At 38.0% G+C, this 27,494-nt stretch overlaps 1 protein-coding gene across 25 annotated transcripts in view; it reads left to right on the top strand.

Annotated features, from left to right (window-relative positions):
• PARD3 (par-3 family cell polarity regulator) overlaps positions 1–27,494 on the top strand; it is a 451,418-nt gene that overhangs the window by 174,743 nt on the left and 249,181 nt on the right. For 19 of the 25 annotated variants that reach the window (XM_017741464.1, XM_017741463.1, XM_017741462.1 and 16 more), the window contains 2 exons: positions 4,259–4,437; positions 19,735–19,866. In XM_017741464.1, the coding sequence (XP_017596953.1) occupies positions 4,259–4,437; positions 19,735–19,866 (311 nt within the window). The remainder of the gene's footprint in view (positions 1–4,258; positions 4,438–19,734; positions 19,867–27,494) is intronic. The other 6 variants (XM_008639287.2, XM_017741458.1, XM_017741457.1 and 3 more) reach the window with 1 other exon arrangement.

The raw sequence follows: 27,494 nt of genomic DNA, 5'->3' as shown, positions 1-27,494 counted from the left end.
CCACAGAGAGTTTTATTTTTCTGATTCATCATTTTCCCAGAGACATCTCTAGAGTGGAGAGAAAAAAAAAGTCCTCTTCTGGTCTACTCACCTGTCATGAGCCTGATGGTCTGTGTGAGATGGCCAGAAATGACTCTAAGATCATTTTTTTCATTTCTGTGCCTTAAATCCACTGCATACCAAATTGCACAAAGTGCAGTGGCACTGGGGAGCTGAAGCATCAGTTGAAACCTTCACAGAGTAAAATTATCTTGGGCATGCTATATAAATATAAGTATGTATTTTTCTAGTCATGCCCTCCAAGCTGGCATCCAAAAGGAAATTGGTTTGGGAAGGTATATATTAGCTCTGTTCTGGGGACCACCATCCACTGTGCTGAGTGCCTGCACACAGGACAACATACTCAGCTTTATGGATGAAGTTTGCCAGATCCTCAAATGCTTTTGCTCGTGAGCATATTTGAAAATCAGAGAAGGTGATGACCCTTTTAAAATAAAAATGGAATTGCTGGCAGGAAGGGAAGGTACAACTCTGTTCTCTTAACTTTTAAAGATGGTTATAAAATGTGTATTGGCTGTTTTTATAATTTATAGTGAAACCGCTGTTGCTTTTAATAAAATGAGACTTCCAGTCAGAATTTCATGATTATGAATGCAAGCATTTTGTTATACAGCTTGGATATATCCTACAAATAACCATTTTCTAGCAGAATTCTGGCTGTATACATAACTTAATGGGATTCTCTGTCCACATAATTCTTTCTGAAGTTGACTCTGGGTTGAATACTTCCAGTCCTTGAATGTGGCTCAAGAACTGAGTTATTGGTAACTTTCAGGATTTTTAATTTAATTTTTCTTTATTCCTTAGACTTTTAAAACTTCCTGTAATTCATTATTAGATTTACCGTTTCAAGTGCTTATTTAAAAGGCACCTTCGCTGCAGAAGCAAATCAATATTTACAGTGCATTAGTGCCACAGAGAATTTGAAGCCTTGTGATTAGACTTCATTGCTGTTTTATCCACTCTTCAAAGAAACCACAGACTTCAAACAGTATCAGCCATCATCCTGGAATCAGTGACATTGCATCGGTCCCATGCGTACTTCATCTTGTGGTTTAATTATTAAGTTCCTTTCCTTTGATTTTCCTTTTAATATTTCAAAGTATATCCTCTTCAAATCTATAAATTCTATTCAAATTTTGTAAACTAGAGGATTGTAACCAACAATATATTGATTAAAAAAAAAAAATCTGTTCAATATATTTCTTTATGTTGTTGTTTTAATAGAGAGTATCAAACCCAAGTTAGAATGGTCTCTCAGAACAGAATTGAAGAGAATGCAGGACATTATGTTTAAATCTTGTGGTTAACATAGTGTGAACAAGATTTAGTTCTTGGATTAAGACCTGTTGACCATTGCCAAGCAGCATGCATCAGAGCCAACTCTGTGTGCCTGTCCCATCCCAGTAATAAAAAAAATAATGCTATATGTTTAAATTTCTTGTTAAATTGGGAAATACGCAGATGCAACACACACAAATTTTTGTTTTCTATAATTCACTTTATTGTGAAATTTGCTTAGTAAAACAAATCACTTTTCTTTATGTATGGAACCTTTTCATAGAAAGAGACTAGAGTAGATCATTTGTATCTTTATATTGACAGTATTGACAGAATACCCTTTTTTTTTAAGATCTGATGAAATGTTCAGTAACATCTAAAAATACCTCAATAGCTAACCTTACTAAAATGAAACTGATCATATTAAAGGTGGCTCATCTGTGAGTAGACTTTGTAAAAAAGTTTTTCCTGTTAGTGTTTTCTCTGGAGCATATTAGTATTTGGGAGTTCCATTGCACACTTGACTACCTGAATTTTGAAGAGTCTCTGCTCACCATTGTGCAAACTGTCAGGTTTTCACTACAAAGCAAAAGCCAAGGCAGAGATAATGTCTTGCTCCCCTCCAGAAACGCTGGCTAGATTTCCAGTTTCATCCTTTCTTTCTTTGTTGGCAATTTGGCTTCTCTTCTTACAGAAGTTCACCCATCTGAACTTTTGTTTTGTCAAGCAATTTGAAGAAGTGTAAAAATACAAGAACATTTTGCTATCACCTTGCTTATATATAGACATACAAGCATAAGGAGCAAATGAACTCATGTTTGAAAATTGTAATTCTCTGTTGTGGGGTGGGTAGCGGAGGCAAACATGATAATATGCACGGGCTGCTGCTTGGAGCAAATATAGATTGGTATTTTTCTTAAGTGGCACTACATACTACAGAGCCCCTTTTTGGCTCAGGCTGATCTAATAATGGAGAGTGTGTGTTCGGGGCTGTGCCAGCAGCACAGGCACTGCTGGGAAGGGGTCACTTCATCCTGCGTGCTGGGGCGCTGGCTGGGGCTGCAGCTGAGCCACCTTTGTTCAGAGATCTCCTGTGGTTTCATAGGGCACTGTTCGTGTGTTTGCTGTCAAGGGGGAAAGGAGATGCTTTGCCTTCAGCTGCTTCATGAAACCTGAAGCAGTTGAAAACAAGACAGTCAAAGAAAAACCCTCTATTACAGTCTATGAGTATATACTGAGAAATCAAATGTTTAGGAGACTTAACTCTGACCATTAAGACTTTCCTGCATAATTAATGATCTTTCATGAAATACTCCTTTAATTAATTCTAGTTCCATTATACAGTTATGTGTATGTGTATAAATATGTTTATACATATTTATAAAAGAAAGCATTTTACTTGTTGGAAATTACCTTTTGTTATGAAAATTTTAAAAAAAGAAATTGAAAGGAAAGAGAAATAGTATAACAGTTGTGGGGAAGAAAATATTAATTCTTTGTTATTTTTGTTTACCAAAATGAACATGAAATAGATTGACTGTTTTGGTGTTTGGTCATGTAACACTTATTTATATCTCAGCAGCAGGAGCCCTAGTGGATTAAAAAAACTCCCATATTTTCATTGTGTGGCATGACTTACTGTATTTCTCAGTGTGTTCATAATGCCCTGCAAAATAAGATTCTTTAATATTATTAAATGTAACATTAACATGAAGCAATTGTCAAGATTGAGACAAGTCATTTAACAAACAACTCCTGTCACTGTGTATTCCTGTTAGTATTGCCAGACGTGCACCCTCAGTTTCCTTGGGAACTGTTTCATTAAAGCATTAAAACCTAGTCCTGGTTTTTATTCTCAGCTGTGGCCCAGTGTGCCTTTCACACTGACTCAACTGCTTATGTGCCATTGCTTTCACCTTTTTCCTTTGCACTTTGCATTCAGAGTTCCCAGTGCAGCAGTAAAGAGAAATAAAACTGATAAATCACAGCCCTTTCTGTTCTGATGCTGAGTGGGAGTGTACTGAGAGGTCACAAATTCAGGCAGTGAAACTTCTGTTTGGGCAAGGAGAGGATAGATGTGTGGGTATTTGTTGCAGGATAATAAATGAAATTGGAAAAAATTAAGTTGTATTTCAAAAGAAACTAACTTTAATGTGCCATCAAAGTTTCCAGAATGGGTGTGACCTCTACATATATTAAGAAAACCTTTCCAATCAGTCTACCTGCCTGCTGCATCATTTTTTACTAATGAAATACTTTTCTCCTGTCAGTCATGCCAGCTGGAAGGCTAAGGGAATCAGGGTAAATCAGCACAGGTCTTGTTTGAGCTGTCAGGAAGAGGCAAAGGAAGAATGCAGAGTAGAACACAGTCTCTTCCATAAGTTGTGAGAAAGAAATGCAGAGTATATTTCAGAAGGCGAGGAGGCTGCCTTGGCTGGCCTGCAGCTTCTTGGCAGCAGTTGTGCTAGCAGTGCCCAGGCTGCAGCCCGGGCAGTGGGGTGGGGGACACATCGTCCTAGTTCCACCCCTTACTGTGTCACTGGGCTTTGGCTACTTGCTCTTTAAAATACCTGTATGTCACCTGGTTGTTCAAGTTTATGTTGCATCTTTTTATTTTGCATGACATCCAACAGATAGGAAGGATGCTGTGTTTGTACTTGGAAAGCCACTGAGCTGTGCTAGGTTCAAAGAGTTTGGTTTTCCCTTCATTTTCTCCTTGTGCGGCCAAGAAGCAAGGCTGTGGTTTGGAGGGAACAGACCTTGTCCTTGAGGAACTATGCTAAGGTCAATAACTCCTTACTCTGTGAAACCACATTCAGTCGCAGCCACCCTTCCAGAGCTTAAAAAAATATTTTTCCTTTGTCAAAAACATTTTAAATCTAGTCAATGTTTATTTACTGTCTGTTTTATTCTTCAGATATGCCTCTCCATGTCCGACGTAGTAGTGACCCTGCACTGATTGGCCTCTCAACCTCTGTGAGTGACACAAATTTTTCTTCAGAAGAGCCTTCACGGAAAAACCCTACCAGGTGGTCCACAACTGCAGGCTTCCTCAAGCAGAACACCCCTGGTGTGCCCAGTGCTCATGAAAGAAAGGTATATTTCTTTCTCCCTCTTTATTAAATAAATGACAAATGTGCATGAAATTTGAATTGTTTTCTCTTTCTCTCATCTGCTCCTGGTTTAAACTTGTGTTTTCTGACCTTGTTCACCAAACCCCATCAGCAGCAGAGAAGCGTTTGAGTCACATGTGTCCTGCCCTTCACAGAGTCTCCGTGATGCCCACAGCAGGGACTCTAAAAACTTGATTTTTGCCATTAGCTGTAGTTGAACCTCTGATTACTCATTATTCTGCAAAGTTTTTATTTTTCAACTTTTTCTTAATGCTAATAGGCCATGTATATAATAAGTTTTACTGATCCCTGTAATGTCAATGAATAATCTGCATGCCCACAGCTGGTCTGGTTTGTCTTGCTAACACAGCATGGCTAATTTGTACTTTCTGAGGCTCTAGTCAAGTAATACAAAACACAAATTGCAAATGATTTCTCTCCTTGATAACAGTCTTAAAAATGAAACAGTGAAATGTAGAATGAGTATTTTTTCCTTTTTTCAATATGATTCCAGTATCACTCCATGAATTGCATTATTTGCTAGAGAAGTCAGCAAGAAGCTCTCTTCTCAGTGCAATATTGAAAAAATTGGAAGAACCATGCCCTTTTGTACAGATCCCAACATTGCCCATAATTGTGAAGGTAACTTGCAGACAAACTCAAAAGGAAAAAAAGTATATTTTCTAATAGAAATGATTAATTTTAAAATAATGTTGCACTTTTGCTTGCCATTCTGACTACACAGCACAAAGTCCTCTTGGAAAATATGCAGCTTATAGCTTTTCTTTTTTTTCCCTTCATTCCTATTAATTCTGTGTAGTATAAATGCAAACTAAGTCTCAGCGGTTGGGATTCACACACCCCAAATAAAGAAATCTTTATACACTGCTAATGAACCAAACTATTTTCAGTGGGCCTTTGGTCATTTCAAAAGCATCTGTAAAAGCTCAGTGCTCATAGGTGTTGAGGTGACTGTTCATGCAGAGGTGTCAGTTTAAGCTGGTATCGTTAGGTTTCTGCTTGATCAGGATTTCAGGCAGGTAATAGTATGTTTTCTGTCACTTGTACTGGTGTGGCACAGAAGTGTGTGCTGTTTTGTAAAAATGTGCTTTATACTAATCTGATTCAGAGAGGAAAAATGATAATCTAATCCATTTGAAGTATTAACATTTTCAGTTAATTTCTGTGAAATTGTAATGAGATGACACTTCATTACTACACAAGCATAGATATGAGGGGCTATGCATAGCATAATCAGATTTCTTTGAATGTCTGAAGTTAGCAGAAATTGGAGAGAACTGAACAGCAGCTATCTTTCACACCAGTCTTCTTGCACCATTAGTTGTTCAGCATGTACTTACTCTTGATTTTTGTGAAAATATTTCATGTCTATTGGAGCACGGTGACCAAACTGGAAAGGAATGCATATGATCTCATGTAGTGATGGGAAGCAAGCCACCAGAGAACATTAAATCAAGAAGATTGGAAAGAACTAAAGTTACATTAGTTAGTACAATAGATCTGATAATTTTTTATCTTTTTTGCACACTCTATATATTGATCATTTGAATAGAGCAGTTCACTATTTTAAATAGATAAGATACAGTAAACATCTGGAATTAAGTAATTGCTTATGCAATGTGTCTTATGAACTAATCCTGAGTTCATTTATGCTAGACTGATTTTTTTCTGTTTTCAGTGTCTTGATTTCTTCGTGTGAGTCAAGATTTTGTAGCCAATCTATTTCTCTTAGGAATGGGTATTAAGAATTTCCTTTCCCAGTATTAGCTACAATTTCATTTGTATTATTATTCTAAATGGTGCATTTTTGAAGTCCCTGTCTCCAATCTCTTACCAAAGTACTAACAATGAATTTTTACAAGTGTATTTGTGTTATTCAAGCTATAACAAATCCTCAGTACTTTTCTTATGTTAGGTTGTTTTCTTCAGCTACTCAGATAACAAAGAGATGGCTGTGCTTTGTTTCAGACTGTTTCATTGATTATAGATGACACAGACATTTTGAGAAAAGCAATGAGAACAATAATTTTCTTCTCAGTGCATTGGACTTGAGCACCCATATATCTTTTGTGAGTGGTTGGCACTATGTAATGTTTTCACTGCAGTTCTCTCTCTTGACAGCACAAGAACATATGTTCTTGGGCTGAGATTTGCAGCACAGTTGTAGATTAGCAACTTTGCCCCAGCAGTATCTTGCAGAAACATGAAAAGGGTTTCTGGGAGAGTTGCCAAAAGCTTCATCCACCTACTGACTCTAAGAAGTGACATTACTTTCAGCCCGTCACCTCTGAAGAGAAATAATTGACAGGTAGAAACCCTGTCCAAGTTTTGGAGGAATTAGCACAGGGGAAGTTGCATGTATCTGGCAGAAGGGATTTATTTCTCGGGGACAAGTGAGAGAGGACTTCTTATTGGTGTTTGTTTCATTTTGGGTATGAAGAATTTGGAATGGCAGGAAAATGGGCAGATGCCCAAGTTGAGATGGAATGAAGGGGTGAGAGTACTGCCATGCAAAGAAGGCTGTGAGGAGCCAGGACATATGCCAGTAGTTCTGGGCAAACAGAAAGGGAAAAGGGTGCTGGGGAAGAGCAAAAATACTCTGTTGAGGGGTTTGTTAAGGGCTGTTTGAAGGATCCTACTGATGAAACTGTAGTGCTGCCTGTAGTTACCGGGAAAAATGAAGTGAGACATCAGGATCTTCTGTGTCCCTCAGGAAAGAAGAGAATGATCAGAGACAGAGTTTACTTTGGAGGGACCTGAGCTGGTCCTGCAAAGACTTGGATGTATGTTGAACTTGAGATGCATTTCTGCTACAATAAGTAGGATGTTGTGATATGAAATCCTTGCCCTAAACTGGGCATGCATTCTCATCCATTTTTCAAATCATCTCATTGTAAAGAAACATCTTATTTATTATCAGGATATCATAATGCACTCTGTATCCCTAGAATTGCAATCTCACATAAATTACTTTCTGTGTTTTTTACCTGTAAGAGCGACTGGAAACCAAGTGGTTTTAGTCCCAATGTACTCATTTATTTGCAGAATTATTGATTATTTACAAGTTATTTTAGTGTTATTAACTGTACTTAGCTAGGTAGTTTCTGACTTTATCCTTCCCATGCGTGTTTTCAACCAAATGAATAGGTCTTCCCATCTGTGAAAGTATTCACAAAATTTGGCTCATGATCACCTCTAGTAGGTAAATTTTCTTCTTGGGATTTATTTTTTTTAATTGAATATAAAATTATTTTCAGATACTTTTTTTTGTGTGCAAGACACATACCTGTATTACCTAGTGACTCATAGCTTGACTTAATCCTGTCTCTTGCTTCCTTGAGCCATTCTAATGAAAAAAGAAGAAATCTCCTAGTAGAAATCTCTTCTCAGAGGCCTGGAGTAATACCTGATTTGCAAGCTGTAATTTTGTTTGAATGGTATTGAACTGTACAGGTGAACAGATTGTACACAGCTGAAGCATATCATGTGCTTTTTTCCACTGCAGTAAAATCTTTTTTGATATTGTTGTTTTCTGAATAACTGTTGATTTGAATCACATTCTTAATAATTCAGTACCAAGGCCTATTGGCTTAACTAACTGTCCTTAATAGATGTGAGCTGCATTAATGAAAATCATGTTTCTTTCCCCTTAGATGTTTGTGTTACAGTACTGGAAGAGTGTAAATGCAACAACCACTTATGTTGCATCTTATAATGACTGTGAATTAATTATCCCATATATTTTAAGTGTGTTTTTTTAAATTTACATCTCCATTTGTGGTGAGGAATGGCTTATCATTACAAATTAGTTACCTGCTTTGATCCTGCTTTTCTGAAAGACTGAAGGCTTATCTAGTTAACCTGCCTTGCTTAATGCAGGGATACACTGTGGATAACTGGCTTACGACAAACTTCCCACTGTGACTTTTCTGATTTTGATTCATGTATTGCCCTGTTAGAGATAACAGCATTGGTACAGCAGAAAGAATTGAAAATGTAGGTTAAAAAGGAGAACTCAAGAGAGAGAAAAATGTTTGTGCATGGGCTTCTGTGCCTCTGGCTCTTGGGTTCACCCACCTGCAGCAAAGCAAATGGCACACAATGTGCTCTGTGGGGTGGATCGGCAACAGCAAGCACATAACTCGGTGCACTTGGCACATCATTTTGTAATTGCTTTTTTCCTTTGCTTTTTGTCTTTGCTGTTTAGTCAGCAGCCAGATTTTTTGCTTATTTGTTGTTAAACGGGTTTGTCCATATATGTATTTTGAGGAGGAATATCACTGTGCCTTGTAGGAATAATAATAATTTTTCCTAGGATATGCTTTCTTCTAACTTGGAAACCTAATTGTCTTGGCTTCTATAAACTGCAGAGAAAGAATTTGAAACTTCATGTGAGTGATCTAAGTCTCATCTAGTGTCAATTACCTTACCTGCAAAGCATTGTGTTTCCCACATCTCCTCTTGCAGGTATTTTTGCTGTTCCCATGGGTTGAGACATACAAATTGATGAACACAAATTTTCAAATTGCTGGGTTGCAGGGTTTTATATTTATGTGAAAGATGCAATGCTTTCTAATCCTCTTTGTAAACAGAATGAAGAAATAGTTCTCTAATGAAATGTGTTTAGATAGGAGAAAAGCATGCATGCATTTTTTGAAAAGCTTCAGCAATAATGGTATTTCAGTTTCAAAATCAAATTTAAAGTGAAAATTAGTTTCATTTATCTTGGAGTCCTTTTAAACACAGCTTAGTGAAGTTTGCTTTGTCACTCTCACCAAAGACATGCTATTTCTATAGAATTTAAGTGTAATTCGGAGGATTGAAGAGCCCTGTATTGGAATTGTGTGTTGGTGTCATTTTATAGACAGGAAGTCCGAATAGCAGAGTGTAAATCTGTTAAATTGACTAGGGAAGACTGCGGACTAAAAGGCTGGGAGCAAGAGACCAAAGTGTTGCTGATGCTTCTTGGGAACCTTAGTCTCTGTTTTTGACTCCTTTGGAAGGGAGGTACTGTGTACCAGGTGAACAGTATTGGTGAAGTGCTGTAATACAGCTGAATCTGCTCAGGAGAAGTTCAAGATATCCGCAAAGAGCCTGGTATGTCTGTCATGATAGGTTTTAAACCCCCACATGATGAATACAGCTTCCTGCTTTTGACATAAAAATGCAGTGTTTTAGACAAAAGTTCTGAGGGATTCAATAGCCATGAATATATCTTCATCCAGCTATATTTGAGCAGGGTTTGTTTTCTTTTCAGTGAGATGGTCACATTTTTTGTCATTTCAGATGTGATTTTGCATAGACTGAGAGGAAAGGAAAATGAGTGTGGGTTATCCACAGGTAATGAAATAAAGTGTTTTAATACGTAAAATATTATAGGAGAGAGATTAATGGAAATTCAAGAAAATGAAAGTTATGTGCATCAGTTTTCTTCCTTTGTGATAGTAGCTTGTTGATGGCAGCTTGTTATATGATGATTAAATAGTTTAGAGGAATTGTACCCCAAGAGAGTGCAATATAAAATCAACATAGTATGTGTTGTTCTTGTCCTGGGTAGCATGTAAAATTCATGACTTTCCCAGAATCACAGAACAGCTGAAGTTGGAAGGTACCTCTGGAGGTTGTCTAGTCCAGCCTGCTTGGTCAAAGCAGGGGCAACTAGAGCAGGTTACTCAGGTCTGTGTCCAGTCAGGTTTCGAGTATATACATCTCCAAGGATGGAGCCTGCACCAACTTTCTGGGCAATCTCTTCCAGTGTTCGGTCATTCTCAGAATAAGAAAATTGTTTTCTTATGTTTTGATGGAATAACTCCTATTTCTTTATGTGCCCTTTGCCTCAGGTGCTTTCTTGAATACCATGAAGAATTGTCTGACTTCAGCAGAGAGGCTGGTGATATTTTAATGCAATAAAAACTCTATGCAAGAGCTCAAAATTCCTGACTTTCAAAATGTGAAAAAACATACAATGTTTCTTATCGTCACCAGCAGGCTGGGAATAAGAGACACAGAGTGAAAAGTCCTTGCCTAGTGCACAGAGGTAATAGCCAGTGTGCGTCTTTTGATGCTGTGCTGTTCTGTTTGCTGAGGACTGTGTACATGGACAGGATTCAGCTGCTGGCAGCCAAAAGTCAGCCATGACCATGCATTAAGCAGGGAAAAAGCCAAAAACAATAAATCCGAAGTGAAGGTGTAATTTTCTCCATCTCCTTGGTTGTTCTACCTCTTTTTGCTCCAAGTCATCCGTTTGTGGATGCCCATCTGTCAGATCTCCTCTCTGTCCCCCTGAAGAGACAGATTATCAGCGCAAGATCTGAGAGCTGGTGAGTTTTTCCCATTTCTGCTCTCAGGCTGAGCGGGTCTGTTAAGCACACTGCCTTTGTTCTTCATCAGTAAGGTAGGAAGAATGTGTATTTGTGTCCCAGTGCTGTGCAATCCCATGTCTCACTCTGAGTTATGGGAGAGCAATGTCTGGTGAGCAATGTCTGCTCCATATGTGAGGGGACACGGTGCTGCATCACGAGGTGGGAGTGCCAAGGACGGTCTGGCTGAGCGAGTCTCTTACCCGTGACAAAGGAGTGGTGGAATGTGCGCAGGTTGTTTGTCTTTTCACTTCAGGAAATGCAGTGTAGAGCACCTCTCTGAAAGCCAGTGAAAGCTATACTGAAAACAGAAAGCTCTCAAGTACACGGTATAGGATAATTGGAGACTTCTCCTCTGCCATTCTTCTAAGTGACTGTGTACTTTGTAAATTCCCATGTTTAGGTGTTCATCTCTATTGGTTTTAATTTTTTATGTTTTTGCAGCTCTCCCTGGGTTTGAGGGTAAAAGACTGGGCCTGAAAGAGTAGGTTGATAAAAGATTAAGTAAGTTTAAAAAAAAAAAAAAAGGTTAGATGTTCAGGTTTAATGGATTTTTTTTATTTCCAAAGGTTAGAAGCACATATGTATTTCTTGGTAATATTTGGATCTGGATTTTGACCTGCTTTCATCTGTTTAGTTGTAACCTACAACCATGCAACCATATACACTTGTGGTTCAAGAGCTTTTGCAGATTAAAATATTTGTTTGTCTTGTTTCCTGATTATCAAGGTTGTGTATTGATGCAAAGCGTGTTTGGATTTTGGCTGAATGTGTAGCTAGCAAGAAAAATAAGTTTAAAGTACAATTCAGATTGCAGGCTGTGCTTCCCAACAGTGTTCAGACATGAACTTGCACGTTTTAAACAGTGAATATTTCAGCATTTTTTGCTAAATTTGTTGCATTTAAAAATTCACTTATCTCATGTTGCAGTGAATGAAGCCAAGACAACCAAGCAGTGTCAGAATAAAATTCACTCATGTGTGAAACTAATCAGTGCAAAGGAGTAGTAAGGCTGGGGAGGAGATGTTAAGCTTTAGTTAGTGGGGAAAATCAGCTCCAGTAAATACAGGAATTCCTAGTCACCTTCTGGGCTTACTTCTGTTACAGTTGATTTTAAGGCTGAAACAGAGGTCCCTTAACCTGGCTTTGTTTCACAGCGTGACAGGAGACATTGTGTGCTACCTTCCAGTTTTATTGTCTCTTTATAAACGAGCTCTTCAGCTCTTGTATACAGATGTCCAACTTAAGAGCTTGCCTGCTGAGCATGTGAAGTAAATGTAATGTGGACAAAAGCTAAAACCATAAGATGAACAAAGATGGGAAGCTGTTCAGTGTGAGGAAGACCAATGAGACTGCAAGGATCCGAGGGTGTGTGTGCTGCTGTAAACTCAGATAAAAGAGAAACACTGGTACAAGCCCCTGGCTGGTTCCTCTCTGGGCCTTTCCCCACTGACTTCCACAGGAGGAATTCTGGCTGAGGTCTGAAATGGATTGGGAAGTTGGATGAGGTGATGCATGCTTTGCTGAGAGCCCTGTGGAGTTCTGGTCCATATCATTTGATATAGAGGCGGGCAGTGGTGTGGGTGACAGTGGGGAAGAGTGACTGGCTCAGTGTGTGCGAAGGTACCGTGGGTTTGGGGCATTGCCTTTGTGCTTCTGGTCTTAAACACTGCTCTTCTCCATGCTGGCCAATGTAATGAAGAAGGAGGGGAAAACCAGTTCCATTAGTCGGAGAAGACAGACTGGTTACCTCATATCCCAGCCTCCTTTCTTCATTTCAGAACATCAGATGCAAGTTTCTAAACATACAAACAGCCAGTTGCAGCATTTTAGTGGTATGGCCAACTAAAAGCATCTACTCGACATTTAAAAGGCTGCTGCTGGTGGTTTATAAGATATTCTTCATTTCAAGATCTAAATATAAGCTCTGTGAGAAGTCTCCTGTACCCCCTTGTTTCCTGTTTCTCTTAGCTTCTCAAATATATGTAATATTGGCATTCTATTTGTTAAATCCTATTTTCAGAGCCTACTTTGAAATAAATTCATTAGCAGCTTTTTTTTCCTTCTTTGATTTCTTGGATCTCTCAAGGAATCAGGTGAATCGTGTCAATACTTAAAATACAAATTATGTTTTCTCTAAATCCAAATTGGCATAAAACATTGTATAAATTTGGGTACAAAAGCAAATACCTGGTGAATATGGCAGGACTGTGCATAATTATATTGTTGCATTTTAACAGATACCCAGATATATTCATATATAGGTGGATATACATAAAAATCTCTTTAGATACCTTTATAGTGGCACAGCAAAGGAGAATATTCACTTGAATGAAAAATAGTAGAAGGAAAAGTGGTTTATAAAATAATAAAAAGTATAATATGTAGAGGAATCAGAACTGTAGCTTCATGACACTTGAACTGGTTCATTTATTTTTCTCTAAAATGGAACCGTGGAAAGCCATGTCTTTTTAGTTCAGCTTACAGAAATAAAATCCAGTTTTTGAATTACAATTACTGAATATAAACTGCTGTATGTTATTTAAGTTGTTTTGCATTATCCCTTGTGGGGGTTTATTAGGAGATTAATAAGTAAAGAGTGAATGGAAGAAGCAGTTTCTTTCCTGTCCTTCTGTCTGAGAAATAACAGTGCACACTGTTTGGAAACTTCTGGCTTTGTGTGTGTATGTGCAGAGATCATGACATTTTTCATTTTTGTGTTGTAAACAAGAGAGATGAACAGAATGTTTTGGATAGGCAGTATCGTGTTTTTTAGTTAACTCTTAATTTAGCCCATGTTCTTTGACACTAAATGTTTACATATAACACCACTTGCGCAGAAAACTGTCTATTCATCATGGCCTGTAGTTACGGCTTTTTTTAAGGTCAGGCCTTGCTTGTCAGTCAAAGGATAACATGGAATATATAAATTGGAATAGAACAACTCTGGAAATTTCTGAGTGTAGGGTGATAGAACTTGAGCAGAACACTGGCTTTTCAATTGCTTTTTTCCTTGTTGACATCTAATGAGCTTTTCTAGAAGCATAATACATTAATTCCTTTCATGGAGCTATACAGAGGGTCATTTCTGAGACAAGTCTTTCTGAAAATATCCAAATAAATGTAGAGTGGTCATTCTTCTCATCTCTTTTCACCATAAATAGGGCATGCAAGTTCTTTATTAGACTATTATATTTGTATCTTCTGCAAATCATTTTTTACCAGTTGGAAATGACCCATGTTCTGGGTCAGAGCTGATAGGAGGCATGAAGCTGTGGTAATTCTTTAATGTGGGAGTCGTCTTTTACTATACTCCTTGGAGAATGGCCTGAGAGCAAAGATTCCTGATACTGAGTGACTGTAACTCTTTCCTTCTTCTATACACTAAATGGCTGGGCTGTATCTGGGTTATTGCAGCTTCTGAGGTCATGTTCTTCAGTACACATCAGAAAAAGAGCAACCTTGGAAAGCTGGATCTACTGGGAGCAAAAAGCAGCTCACCCAAGCAGTAGTGTCAGTTTCTTAAGATACATGGATAGCTGTAGGAAGTGACTGGTACAATTAGTTTGGAGGTAAACTACTGATGCTTGGGAGAAATTGTTGTTAAAAAATACTATGTTAATAGAGAGAATAGTTCCAAGTCTGACATCTATGTAAGTAGGGTTTGGGTTTTTTAATGGAATTTCTGTTCATGCAGTGCATCTTTTGGTTGAATTAATTTTCCATATGTAATATATTTTTCACATAAAATAGACATTATTTATGCAGTCTTCTTTGTTTTTTTGGTTTGGTTTTTTTTTTTTTTTGTTTGTTTGCAGAAGGAGGGACACTAGTTTTCTTGAAGCTGATGTGGCTCACATTCCCATACGAGTGCACATACTGGGCAGGTCTCCAAACAGCCAGATTCTTGCATTAACATCAGAGACAAGTAGTGCTGAAAGTCACACAAAAGTGTTAGGGTGTGCTAGAACTGAGTACAACCAAATACGTGGATCCAAGCTCTAGATGTAGCTGGAAAAACTGAACAAGAAGAAAGGGAGACAGACGGACACTGTTGTTCAGACATTAAAAGTGCATTATGCACCATATTCATGTTTGAAAAAGAACCTATCACCCTGGTTTGTTTTTTTGGTTTGGTTTTTTTTTTTTTTGTTTGTTTGGTTTTTTTTTTGTTTTGTTTTTTGGTTTTTTTTTGGTTTTTTTTTTACAAATGGGGATCCACTTAGTCTTATCCCATATTTATTTGTCTAAAATCCAGTTAAAGAGCAACCACAAAACCTCAACCAAATAAAAAACTGCAGGAAGCTGTTTGCTAGATCATCAGACAGCATGGAAAATGGGTCTATGTGTATATTATTGCATTTATAAACAGATGTTTTCATCACACAGAGTTACTTACATAAACTATGTGAATGTTTTGGTAATTACAGCTTTTAGCATCCTGTCTGAGAGTGACACCAAATGGTTCGGGGTCTGACATGGTCATAGTGGAGCATTAAAAGAGAGAAGAACAGCCTTTATTGCCTTTACAGTGATTCAACAATAATATTTGCCCTTGTAGACATGAATTTGCCTGAAGTCTTTCAAGTGAAATTATAACCTCAAAAGACTAAACAAAGTCTCATCTCTTATCACAAATCCTATCCCCAGTATGCGGCCATAACAAGGAACTAAACCCTACAAACAAGCAGTCTTTTCCAAAGTACATAGGATACAAGGAAAAAGACTGGATAGCAAAAAATGATCAGTGCCCAAAATGATCTCTCTTAGTGACTATCCTAAAGGAGACATGCGCTATTTGCTAGAAACAATTAAAGTGAAAACTTGGTTTGCATTTTTGAATCATCTTTCAGAGGTCTTCAATCTATTTTACCCCTGTTGTAATGCTGTCTAGTGTAGGTTTTTTTTTTAAATAAGCAACCAAAATTTGCCACACTTTAGCCATTCAGAAGGTGAAAAAAAGGGAAAACCCAATTTCTTCACTATTTGGAAAGTGGCAAATGAGTTAGCAGATGTGGAACTGTCACCATACTGTGTGGAGAATGTTCTGGTTGGGTTGTGGTGCAGGGGTACAGCTGCAGGTTAAAATCACAAGTGCACTGACAGCCAGTAATTGAAGTACACAGGTCATTCTAATGCATCATTTAGTCTACAAGCTGCAGAGTCTTTGATGAGGCTCTTGTTATATATTGCAAATCATCTGAAATTAAAAGTACAGCAAAATTGCTTCATTTTTCCTGTCCCCTTTCACCCAATCCTCCAGCAAAGCCCTCAGGGACACCATGCTGAACTGAATTGTAAAGTGTTAGATTATGTGTCCTCATTAAAATGACTCCAAAATGCTGCAGTTAAGTGTAGTGGTGGTATTATGACTTGGCAGTTTTAGTATTATATTGATCAATTTCCATTTCAAACGTGATAAAGCTGACATGGCCCATGGTCCCCAAAGATGTTTGGGAAAGAAACTTCTTTTTAAAAAATTAGGGCATTTAGTTGCAGCTGATGGTGCATGTCAGCCCTGATCCCAGGAGGGCTTACAGCTGCATTTCCAGAAGTAATGAGAATTCCCTGTGTGACCCTGATGGCTTCTGTACCATGAAATCTTCTCCTTTATGGTACTGTAACTAAAAGTCACACACACCTTTTTCAGCTGGATGTTGGGAGCATGTGTGCTAAATCTAGATCATGCTGAAGGCAAGTACAGCTTTCTGGATTAGCAACTGAATATTTTACACAAAAAGCCCCAAAACAATATATATATATTAAATAACAGACAGCATCCCAGCTGGCTCAGTAATTCCCAATGTCTAAGCTGCAGCGATGTTTTCCACCTGCACCTCTACAGTTTTTCAGCACAGCTATCTTTGAATTAGCTCTGGCAGTAGCAGTAATGGAAACCCCTGCGTGGATGGGGTTACAGGTGGCCAGGAGCACCTTAAGGCTGTGTGGCGTAGGTGTCTGTGAGATGCATGGTGTGTGGCAGTGCTGAGAGTGCTGATCCCTCTGCTCCTCCTCCAGCTTGGTGCTTGTCCCAGTGCTGTCACTCGTGGGCTACAGGGAGAGCTGTCTGCCAAAAAGCAATGACAAAGAAAGGAGTGGAGGACTTGTCTGTGGCTGGTTGATCTTCTGATGTTTCACTGTTTGGCTAACACCAACGTGACTGTGTGTGTGATTGCAGCACTGGTATTTTATTCCAATCTGATGATAGCACTATTTTGAGCCTCTGGAGAAAGGTGAGAGTGCTGAGAAACAAAAAAAGTTACAGAAACCACATCTCTCTACCATTCCAGCATTTATTTCTGCTGTCAGAAAAAATTGCTGAGTGACTTGGATGCCTTCTGTATAAAATGAGCTGATTTAAGTCTTAGCAGGAGAAAGGCAATCATCTACAGAAATGGGCTACAAGCAGAAATACGTTGGTAGGTGGGATGAATGTACTCTTCCTGTCAGCACAGATAATATTAGGCGTAGACTCTGCAAAATTCTTGACATTAGTATAGATACACCAAACAGAGGCCTAATTTAACTCTCTTGGCTTAGATAATTCCACTTACATTGTGTGCTGTGACACTTGAGACTTTTTACAGCACAAATTTCCAATATAAACTTTGTACAATGTGACTGTCCAATGTGATTCTGAGACCTGGTGATTGAATGACTGAAGAACAACACATCCCTAGATGAACATCTTTGCTTCTCTCTTGCTCTTGCCACACACTCCCGTGCAGGCATAATGGATGCTGTGTGGAGAGTGGTCTTTGTGTTTTATAAATAAAAAAGTCTTTCTAAAAAGTTTCTGTTGAACATTGTAAATGTGAATCAATAAAAAATGGAATTATCTATAAAGTACAGAAATACAGAAAACATCTTGTTACATAGGAAGAAATTGCGGTTCATTCAGACTAGGTGATGGTCTGTCAAACAGTGGGTTATTGTTAGGTGACAATAACACATGCACCAACTGTATGGGTGATTTTGTGCATAAAATGATTTTTCGTTATTTCTTTGTCAGATTATGATTTTGTTGTTACACCTGCCCACCACTTTGAACAAGAGAAATTGTTGTTTTGGCTTACATGAACTGTGCCACCCCTGTCACCGGAAGAGAAGAATTGAATAAGAGAAGCAACAGTAAAAAATCAATTTGTACACACCATTCCCTGGTTTTTATGGCTTTGCTGAGGGACAGTTGTACAAAGCTGGCTTCTACTTCCCCTTTCTAAGCAAGACACTGAGCAAGTTTCTAGTTTGCTGTGTGTTTAACCAGAACTGGAAAACTGGATTGTTTTTAGTTGCTGAAAGACACAAAGTTTTAACTCCTTTGTGGTAGGGTAAAGTAATTTAAGATGGTTATTTGTCAGGCTGGTTACTTGTGCAAACATATTTTTACAAAGTTACCTTGTGCTGGTTGAATTTAAGCTTTAATGTCTTGAAATGGAAAACTTATTTTATACTACAAAGTCTTTCAAGGAAAGAAGTTGTCATCAGTTAAGAAAGAAGAGGTTTGATATGTCTGGGAAAAGATTGGTCTTGCACAGGAAGCTTTTGAAAACTGCTGTATCTCACATTTAGACTAAGACCTGCATTTCTTAGCAAAGCCTGTCATATATTTACAAGAAACAAAGTTGTGAAGGACAATTGTAAGGGAGTTGATGCTTCATCTAGAATATTGGACTAATATCGTTCCAGGCCAAAGAAATATAAGTATGGCAAAAAGGGAAAGGAAATACTTATGATGGAATGAAATATTGATTTAAAAAAGGGTCAAAAATCTGTGTGCTATAAATAAAGAAAACAATAACTTAAAGAAAATAATAACTGCAAGTGTGCACTGGTGTTGGTTTATTATTTTAGAGGTTTTTGAGATTCCTAAAAGTGGTAGTATTGCAAAATATGTAGGACTACAATCCTGTTTTAAAAATAGATACTCTCTCTAGATTATCTGATTTGGCATGAAGATAGACACACATTGACTGGAAAAAATACTCTGCTTCTGAAGGAAGGATACTTACATATATCGTGGTATATTTATAATCCTCTTTTGAAAAGCTAAGCAGAATTTCAGCTCCATGTATTATTTCAGTTGGAAGGAACTAAGCTATGTAATCTATCAGTAACACTGACTTTAGGCTAAAGGTAACTCCCATCATTAAAAATCTGCCTCTGTGCTTTTGTTGGCTTTTAGTGATCAGACTGGGTAAGGACTAATAACCTTTAGAAGTTGAAGAATTTGTACAGCTTGTAGGAAAGATGTGCAGACAAATTCATCAATTAAAAAGAAAGAGAAATAGTCTCAGTAGGATCAATGTATCTCTGTCAGCACAATCTCCATCTGCTGCTGTTCTACAATGTGACTGTATTTGTATACCTTCAGGCAAACCAGCCAAAGCATTATTATGTGGAATAATAAATTCAAGTTTTGAACTCTACAGCATGCTATTCTGGTCTAAAGGACAGTACCTGGAGCAGTGAGACTGCTTTCATTGTAAAATTGATTACATTCAGAGACTTGGGAAAATTATATGGTGGCTGTAGCTGTCACTGAATGGGCTCATTTGGTACATTTGCTCTCAGTGAGAACAAATCTGAGGAGCATGATGCTCTGAAATCCTTGCTCAGTATGTACTTGGAATCTGTGCACTGGAGGTTTGAGGTTGGAAAAAGAGGAAGGGAAGCATGAGTGGGTGCAAGATCTACAACTCCACCAAGGCTTTAGTTGGGCGTCCCTGGCATTAAGGAAAGGGAGCTCTTGCCCTTGAGTGGCCGAGCAATCACGCTGTCCGTGAGTCCAGCCCTTGGGTCCAGTCTTCCTTTTGTATTCGTTTAATAACCAGCTGCATTGTTAATGTGCAAGGACTGGTTGTTTTTTATAAGACACTTTTTTGTTTCTTTTAAACTAGAAAGATGAAAACTACAGAAGCCTACCACGAGATACTAGTAGCTGGTCTAACCAGTTTCAGAGAGACAATGCTCGTTCATCGTTAAGTGCCAGTCATCCCATGGTGGACAAGTGGCTGGAGAGGCAAGAACAGGTAATATATATGTGTATATATATATTACTTTATCAATCTAATCTTTATGCTACTCCAAGCTATTACAAGGAAGTGTATTTGTACCTGACATAGGCTCTCAAACTGTAATAGAAGCACCAGCAGTATGCTGACTAAATTTGTATGGGATTCCTTCTGCTTCCAAAAAACCTGCACTAAGACTGAAATGGACTCCTGAAAATGATTTAATTTTTGAGTTCATAAACACATAAATATAGTATATGGAGTGCTGCTGTTCTTCACAACTGATACCAACAGTTATTTTAATTAGTATTATTTTGATAAACACTGCCATTGAATTCTAATAATAATACATAATAGCCAAATGTGGGTCAGTTTTGACACTGCACTTTTAAATGCTTGTTATTTTTAACACCATAAAGCATATTAATTATAACTTTAAACACAGTGTTATATTTATTTAGTGTATATTTATATTGCTTTTTATCTTAGGCTTTTTTGAGACACTCAGTAGTTCCAATGTGTGGTTGTTGTTTATTTATTAATTTATTTATAAGCTGGTAGTCACAGAGGTTTAAAGGTCTGAAATTCAAATTACCTAGCAGTCACTTCATGTCTTTGCATGTGCTTGAAATTTTCAAAGAAGTGTCTTCAAGTGTATACAGAAAATGCATCTTTAATATGGAAATTGGAAATACAACAGCAAGCTCATATGTAAGGTAGTGCATATGTAGGATTATTACCTCATTTTTCTTCTTTATGCAATGTGACATGAAAATATTGAATTTCTGCATTGAACAAAAATGTACAAATTTTCTATTTTACAGCAATAGGGCATAAACCAGAATTTGCTTTGTACAGAAGAGCTTCAAAATGAAATTTGCTATTTGACACAGCCCAGTGTTTGTTACAGTGTAGTGTGTGAATGGAGGGGAAGGTTTATAATCCAACACTGGGCTGCTGTCCTGGGACTGCTCTCCTTCACCCACAAATCCCTTACTGATATTTGGAGTCCAACATTGCCAAATCATATCATACTCCAAACATTCTTTATTCAACCCCATTCTTAATTTAAGAAGAGCTAAAACAATATCACAGAGTATTAAAAAAACCCTAAACACCCTCCCAAATGTGAGCTATTAACTATTTTTGTCTTGTAATTATCTGCAAATTAATTACATGTTCTATGAGAAAAATTCTGTCTTTGGTCTTTCTATTCTTTCCTCTACACTTTTAATGCCAATGTTCCTTCCTCCAAGAAGATGCAGTGTTAGGTTGGTGAAGTGAGCTGCTGTCTCTGTATCAGCCTGTGTTGAAAGAGAAAGTCGGTGCCCAGATTTGAAGGCACCTCCTGTGTCAGTTCTGCTTGTTTGATGTTTTTGAGGCATATTTCCATGCATCATTAGATTTGTACTGTGGCAGTTAATGAAACTGTTGTCTCAGCAAAAGAAGTTGGATTAGAAATCTTAATAGTGATCATCTTGTAAAATGTCAGGTACATGAAATTTTAATATATGTTTCATATTAAGCTTTGTATTGATTTTAGTCTCTGAACAGCTTAACTAGTTCAATTTGTTCACCAATCAGGTAAATAATTTGCCAGTAGGGGTAGACTGGAAGCATATTTGTTGCCAGCATATTGTTAACTGTTTGCAGTTTGAAATTGTAAATACGCTGTTCGCTGTTTCTTTAGAGCAAGTTTTCTGCTTTTTGTTTTTGATTGTTTGTAGTGGTGGTGGGGTTTTTTTTTTTTTTTGTTTGTTTGTTTGTTTTTGTTTGTTTGTTTTGAGAGAGAGAGTTTATTCTTTGAATATGTTGATGATTCTGCATGTACCTGGAAGACTAGGATCCTTTTGCAATTTCATATCAGCAAGGTAATTAATTAGACTGAAGTCTGTTTAGCAGGATACATACAGGACAAGAAAGTCTGTTGGGAGAGTGGGATGCACTATAGGGAAGAGAGGAAGGGCCTGGTAGAGGATGGAGTAGCTGCAGGCAGAGATATTCTTCCACACTTTTTGGCATTTTTAATATCTTCTTCAGTATCCTCTGTGGTTAAACCTTGACTTCTAGAAGGGGAAGCTCAAGCAATGAGATTTCAATCTGGCAAAATCAATTAATTTAGCAACTTGCAGTTGTGTTCCTGTGTGCTCGGCAGAGCTGTGGCAGGGGCTGAAGTGCTCTGTGCACCCTGCCAGGCTGTGCATAAAGAGTAGCAGACAGCAGGTCTGGCACCAAGGATAAGGCAGCCAACAGTGCCAAGAAACCTGTAGGGCAGAACCCATTACAGGTACCAGGGGTACTAATAGTCCTGATCTAACCTGCCTTTATGGCTCTTGAGAGAAGGTGGTAGAAAACATTGGGTTCATCTTGCAGACTCCAGAGACTTCTTGTTCGATGAAGGCTCTTCTGGCTGGGCTCAAATTACTTCTCTCAAAGCTTGCCTCATCTCTTCCTTTTGAATATAAGGCAAAAAGGGATTCCAGGGTGATTTTTGTCACCTTCTAGCGTAAATGAACATTCACTGGAATTACATTTTGAAGGTGTGATGTGCCCAAGAAATACAATTATTTTTGTGCGGACAACACCTCATTTCCTATAAACAGCACTAGGAAGCAAACTGTAATTCTATAGCATCACAGCTCATTCTGAAGATGAAACTACAAGAGACATTGTTTCTAGGAAACCATTATAAACTACTGTAGCAGGGATTAATAAGGGAACAGAATTAGATATGTTCAAGTAGGTGTTAGAGAAGTACTTCTGTAATCTCGTCTGGGGTTTAGCGCCTAAAAATGGAGAAATGCATGAAGCCCGTTAAAATTCCTGGCAGTAATTGCTTTTGCTCATATCTGTTGAGTTTTACTTGGGCTCTGGTAAATTAGAGTGATACATCAAATAAATGGAAAAGATTGTCTGCTTTACGAGTCTTTTAAGGTCTTCTGGTTGTATGTGCTGGTTAGATATATCTGCCTAGCAATTGTTCCCAGTTAGTTCCAGAGCCCCCTGGTTGTCCACAGGGCAAATGATCCATGTGTTTCTCAGTAACTTGGTATTTCTCAAGCCCATGAAATAAGTTATGTGAAACGCTGTACCAAAGAATCATTTCACCACTGTGAAGCTGAAAATGCAAATTCAGTTTCAGAATACATTTAGAAAGGTAAGGATTTTAAAGGGACTTTTTATAAAAGCATGTAGTGATAGGATAAGGGGGAATGGCTTTAAACTGACAGAGAATAGGTTTAGATAAGGATGAAATTTTTCACTAGGAGGGCAGTGAGGCACTGAAACAAGCTGCTTCGAGAAGTTGTGGATGCCCTATCCCATCAAGGCCAGGATGGATGGGGCTTTGAGCAACCTGGTCTAGTGAAAGGTACCCCTGTCCATGGCAGGGGGGTTGGAACTATAGGTGAACCACTGTGTGATTCTGTGATTGTATTTTTTACACTTTCACTCAATTAATTTTTTCTTACAGATTGTCAAGTTCTAGGGAAGAAAAGTGCAATCTTTAATTTGATTCTGAAATATCTTAAAAAGAGAAAAAGTTGGTTTTTATTCTTGGCCTTGCCCTCCAGAACACCTTCCTTTTCCCCACAGCAACCAAACTTTAAAGAATAGTTGAAAAATCTTATTTTCTCTGAAATTTATTCATATATATGATAATGCCACTTTTCTTTGAGAGTTCTTTTTTCCCTCAGTTCACCTCAAGACTTGCTTGGGCCCTGATCAATTCTGGCCTCATGCTGTTTCATACCAGGGAGGCATGAAAGGGAATGCGTGAAAGAGTTCAAGTTTTTACCAGTTCCTTAAGTTTAGGTACACAGAAACTTTCTCTCAGGTGGTCATTTCAGTTTTATTAGTTAACTATTGGAACTGACAGCAAACAAGACACCTTGAAATGAAACAGTATATTCCTTGCTCAGCTGGTTGGGAATTGGGTGTGAGGACAGCAGGAGTGGAAATCATAAAACAGCCCCAGTTAAGTATGAAGCAGTTGATCAGATTTGCAAATATGATGAGTTTGGTTCCATTAAAACTATATGTAAATCTATAACATATAGATATATTTAAATACATTTATGTGTTTAGTGTATATCTGTATTTATCAGTGCATGAAAACAAGGTAGGAGATGGGGTAAAATTTCATAGTTGTTACTGAAGAACATGTCTGATTCCTAAGTGCCCTGTAGCTTTCTGGTATGCAGTAAAAGCCAGAGACTAGAGCAACTCAAATGCATTCTGAAATGGCAAGAGAAGCTGGTTACTACTGCTGTCTTCTTGTGCAGAAATGTGCTGTATGGAACACTTCCCTTAGTTACCTTTGCTCAGGACATCTGTCCAGAGTAATCTGGTACAGTTTCTCTGGTTCCTGTTGCAGCAGGATCAGACATGGAAGTAGCATAAGGGTCTTGTATCTCCAGCTGTAGAGTACCTGCCTTCAGCTTGTATTTTCAGCAAAATAAGGCCTGCTTTTAATATGGTTGAATATGCTTTCTTCAAACATTTGGATACTATAAATTATTGCGTTTCAGCACTGTCAGTTGAAAAAAAAATAATCGAAGCTTCAGAGGTTGGTTGGTGAATTTAAACCACTAATTTCATGTGGATTTGTCAAATTTTCATTTAACAACAAAAAACCTGTTTCTATTTCATGCCTTAAGAAAAAGGCAGCAATGCAGCTCATTTATTTTGTTTGTTTCTAAATGTTTCATAGTGTTATAGCTAAAGTATATATTTTTATTTTCTCTAATGTACCTCTTTTGTGCTTCTCCTTGTCTGACAGGTGTATTTCAGCTTTTTTCCCTAGGTTTTACTTTTCTAATATGACTGTAACTGCAGTGGAAGGGTCTGTGAATTCTGTTTCATGGCCTGAAGATGGGGAAGCTAAAGGGTGGAAGCTCTTATCTCAAACTCCTCTCATGTAGAGATTTAAACTGCAGTAAAAATTATCGTTGTTATAAGGAGCTGGGCTTTAAGATTTGGAAAAAGGAATACCTAGGCTTAAGTTGGAGGAATAATTTTTAACTGGTCATCCATTACTCCATAATATGTCAGGGTAGAGTCTATTGCTTTCCTCTCTCTCCGAGAACCATGCACTTCATAGTTTTTCTCTTGTGATAACAACCTTAATGAACATAGAACCATGGCAGTATATACATTATAAAATACAAAAATGGTTTTAAAGCTAATCATACTCCCTATAAAGGATTTCTGTCACAAAGATACAGAAATGCATGTGTTCAGAGCTCTAGGCATATTGCAGAGAGCTGTCTTTTTGGGGGGTCATTGGTGGAGGTCCCATGTGAAAGGTGGGGGGATGTGTGTGTGTAACCATGAGGCTGCCCAGGGTTTGTGAAACTAGGCAAGAACACTCTGAGGCTGATCACGGGACAAGTAAATGTCACCAAATGTCATGTGTTTGCTTGTTTCTGGCTTGGCACATGAGTAATTTGGCACAGTTGTAACCAGGGACAGGTAGAAGTAACCAGTGGAGGATTCACTTAAGGTTTATGTTAATCAAAGAGTTGGCTGGAAGACCTCAAGGTGCCCCTGCAAGAGTTCAAAGTCTCCCCAATGCCATATCCACTTGTAAATAAATGTTTTTTACTGCTTGAGATGGGTTCTTGGCCCTGTGATTGCACTGGCTTCACTCTGATAGGGCTGTCGACACCCTGAGTGCTACAGCAGTTGTTTCTTCTGGATTTTGTTATATGAAGATGGTGAAAAGCTTGTTTTGGCCCAAGAATATTTTCTCTTAGCTGGTGCTTCTACAGGTAATTAGGTATTGACTGCTCCCTTAATTTCTTTATATTGGCAAGATGTGAACTATTTCAGCATAGGAGCTCAAATGCTAAGATGAAATGTAAGCTGTCAAATGCTGTCTTCTCAGCCTCCACTCAGCATGAAGAGGGACAGTTACAGCTCAGCAAGGGCAGTGGTCTGAGGCAGCCAAATGCCCTGTTTGGCTGCCAGAAGAGCACCCTGACATCTTGGAGCTGTTACTAACTACATGTGTAATAATGATTTCCTTATTTTTTCTCCTGTTTTCTTTCACTAATCACCTCTGCGGAATATTTTGTATATGTAATGTCAAAATTCATACACAATTTCTAATAGTATTTGACTTGCCATAAGACTGTTGTGGTGTTGGGGTATCACTGATACGAGACCACAATTAAGTAATTATTCTCTAGATTTGTTTCAGTGTTCTCCCTCTGCTGCATTTATTAGATAGGAAATATGCTATGCATAGTGAGCTCCAAAATGAGAAACCTGTATTTCAGTGATTATGATGTGAGTATCTACAAAAAACTGTCCAAACTCCTCCTGTTTACCACTGGAGTATAGATCTGCATCAAGCTGAGGCGTGCATGAGCTCAGCTGGTCGCTTCCAGGCTGGACCTGCTGAGCTGCTTCCAGCAGCTGAGGCTGCGGTGCTGGGGAAGGTCCCACAGACACGTCTCGATCTGGGGGATTGCTGGGTTCTGTGTTACATGTCAGAATGCTTAAAAAGGGGCAGGGAAAGGGACAGCAAGTGCTTATGATGGGCATGCTAGTTCTCTGTTTCTGTATTTATGGTTTCTGCTTTTAAGGTTAAAATTTTTACCGTGTTTTTCTGTGGTGAGAATCAGAATCACAGGTCTGTTCTAGGTATAAATCTGACTTTGGATCTAATTTGATTCAGATCCAGATTTCTAAATCTAATAATAATTTCAATATTTAAAAGCCATTTGATTTTGAAGGCCTATCCTGATGTTTTTCTTTTTTTTTATATATTCCTACACCCATAGAAGAGTTTTCATGTCTCCTGAATTCAAAAGAATATCCATGTTTTCCTGTATAAGCCTTACATGTGAATATGTTAATACAGATATTTGTTAAATATTCTCTGAATGTTTGTGTATAACCACAGAAACAAAGAAGCCTTAAAGAGAAAGACTTATTTTTATGCTGAATGTATCAGTATATACAGAGATAGAATCAAATTTCAAGATACAACCAATGCAGTATGTATTAGTGTTAAGAAAATATTTATGTGGAATTTAGACATCTGTCCACTTGTGTAGAAAATGGACATTTATGGACATGACTGTAATTGTATATTTTGAAGAGAGAAGACTCTTCTTATTTGTCTTGGAGTCATGAACAGATTTGAAGTTGTTTTTCAGTGCTGAGGCTTTCAGTTTATATGAGGTAGGAGGTTGGAATAAACAGCTTTATTGCTTGGGGACAGCTGTAGTGGTGATGCTTTTATAAACACTGTTTCATGCTGGCATCTATCTTGTTCTCCTTTCAAAAATAATATGTCATTTCATACTGTGTATTAAATAGGTGAGACAGTTGGGGGCTACAGTCTACTTTCAGTTATATGCTGCTGTGTAGATACAAATTCAGTGGCAGAATGTAACTCCATATGTGTCCACATTTAAAAAAAAAAAAAAAAAAGCCAAACCAATGCCAGAAAAGGCAATTTTACAAAAATACTCATGGCTTTTAATTATTATAGGAAAAGACATGCATCATGTTCAGGTGTGTATATCCTCACACTCAAACACTCTCACTCTCAAAGATGTTTAAGTATAAGCAGGCAGATGATGGACTAGTCTGAAATTTAAAGAATCAACAGCCCATGTGGGAAGACACCTGGT

This window comes from Corvus brachyrhynchos, unplaced genomic scaffold (assembly GCF_000691975.1).
Source record: "Corvus brachyrhynchos isolate BGI_N302 unplaced genomic scaffold, ASM69197v1 scaffold167, whole genome shotgun sequence".
NCBI lineage: Eukaryota > Metazoa > Chordata > Aves > Passeriformes > Corvidae > Corvus > Corvus brachyrhynchos.
Note: the sequence above shows the minus strand (reverse complement) of the source record. Positions and strands in the feature narration are given on the sequence as shown.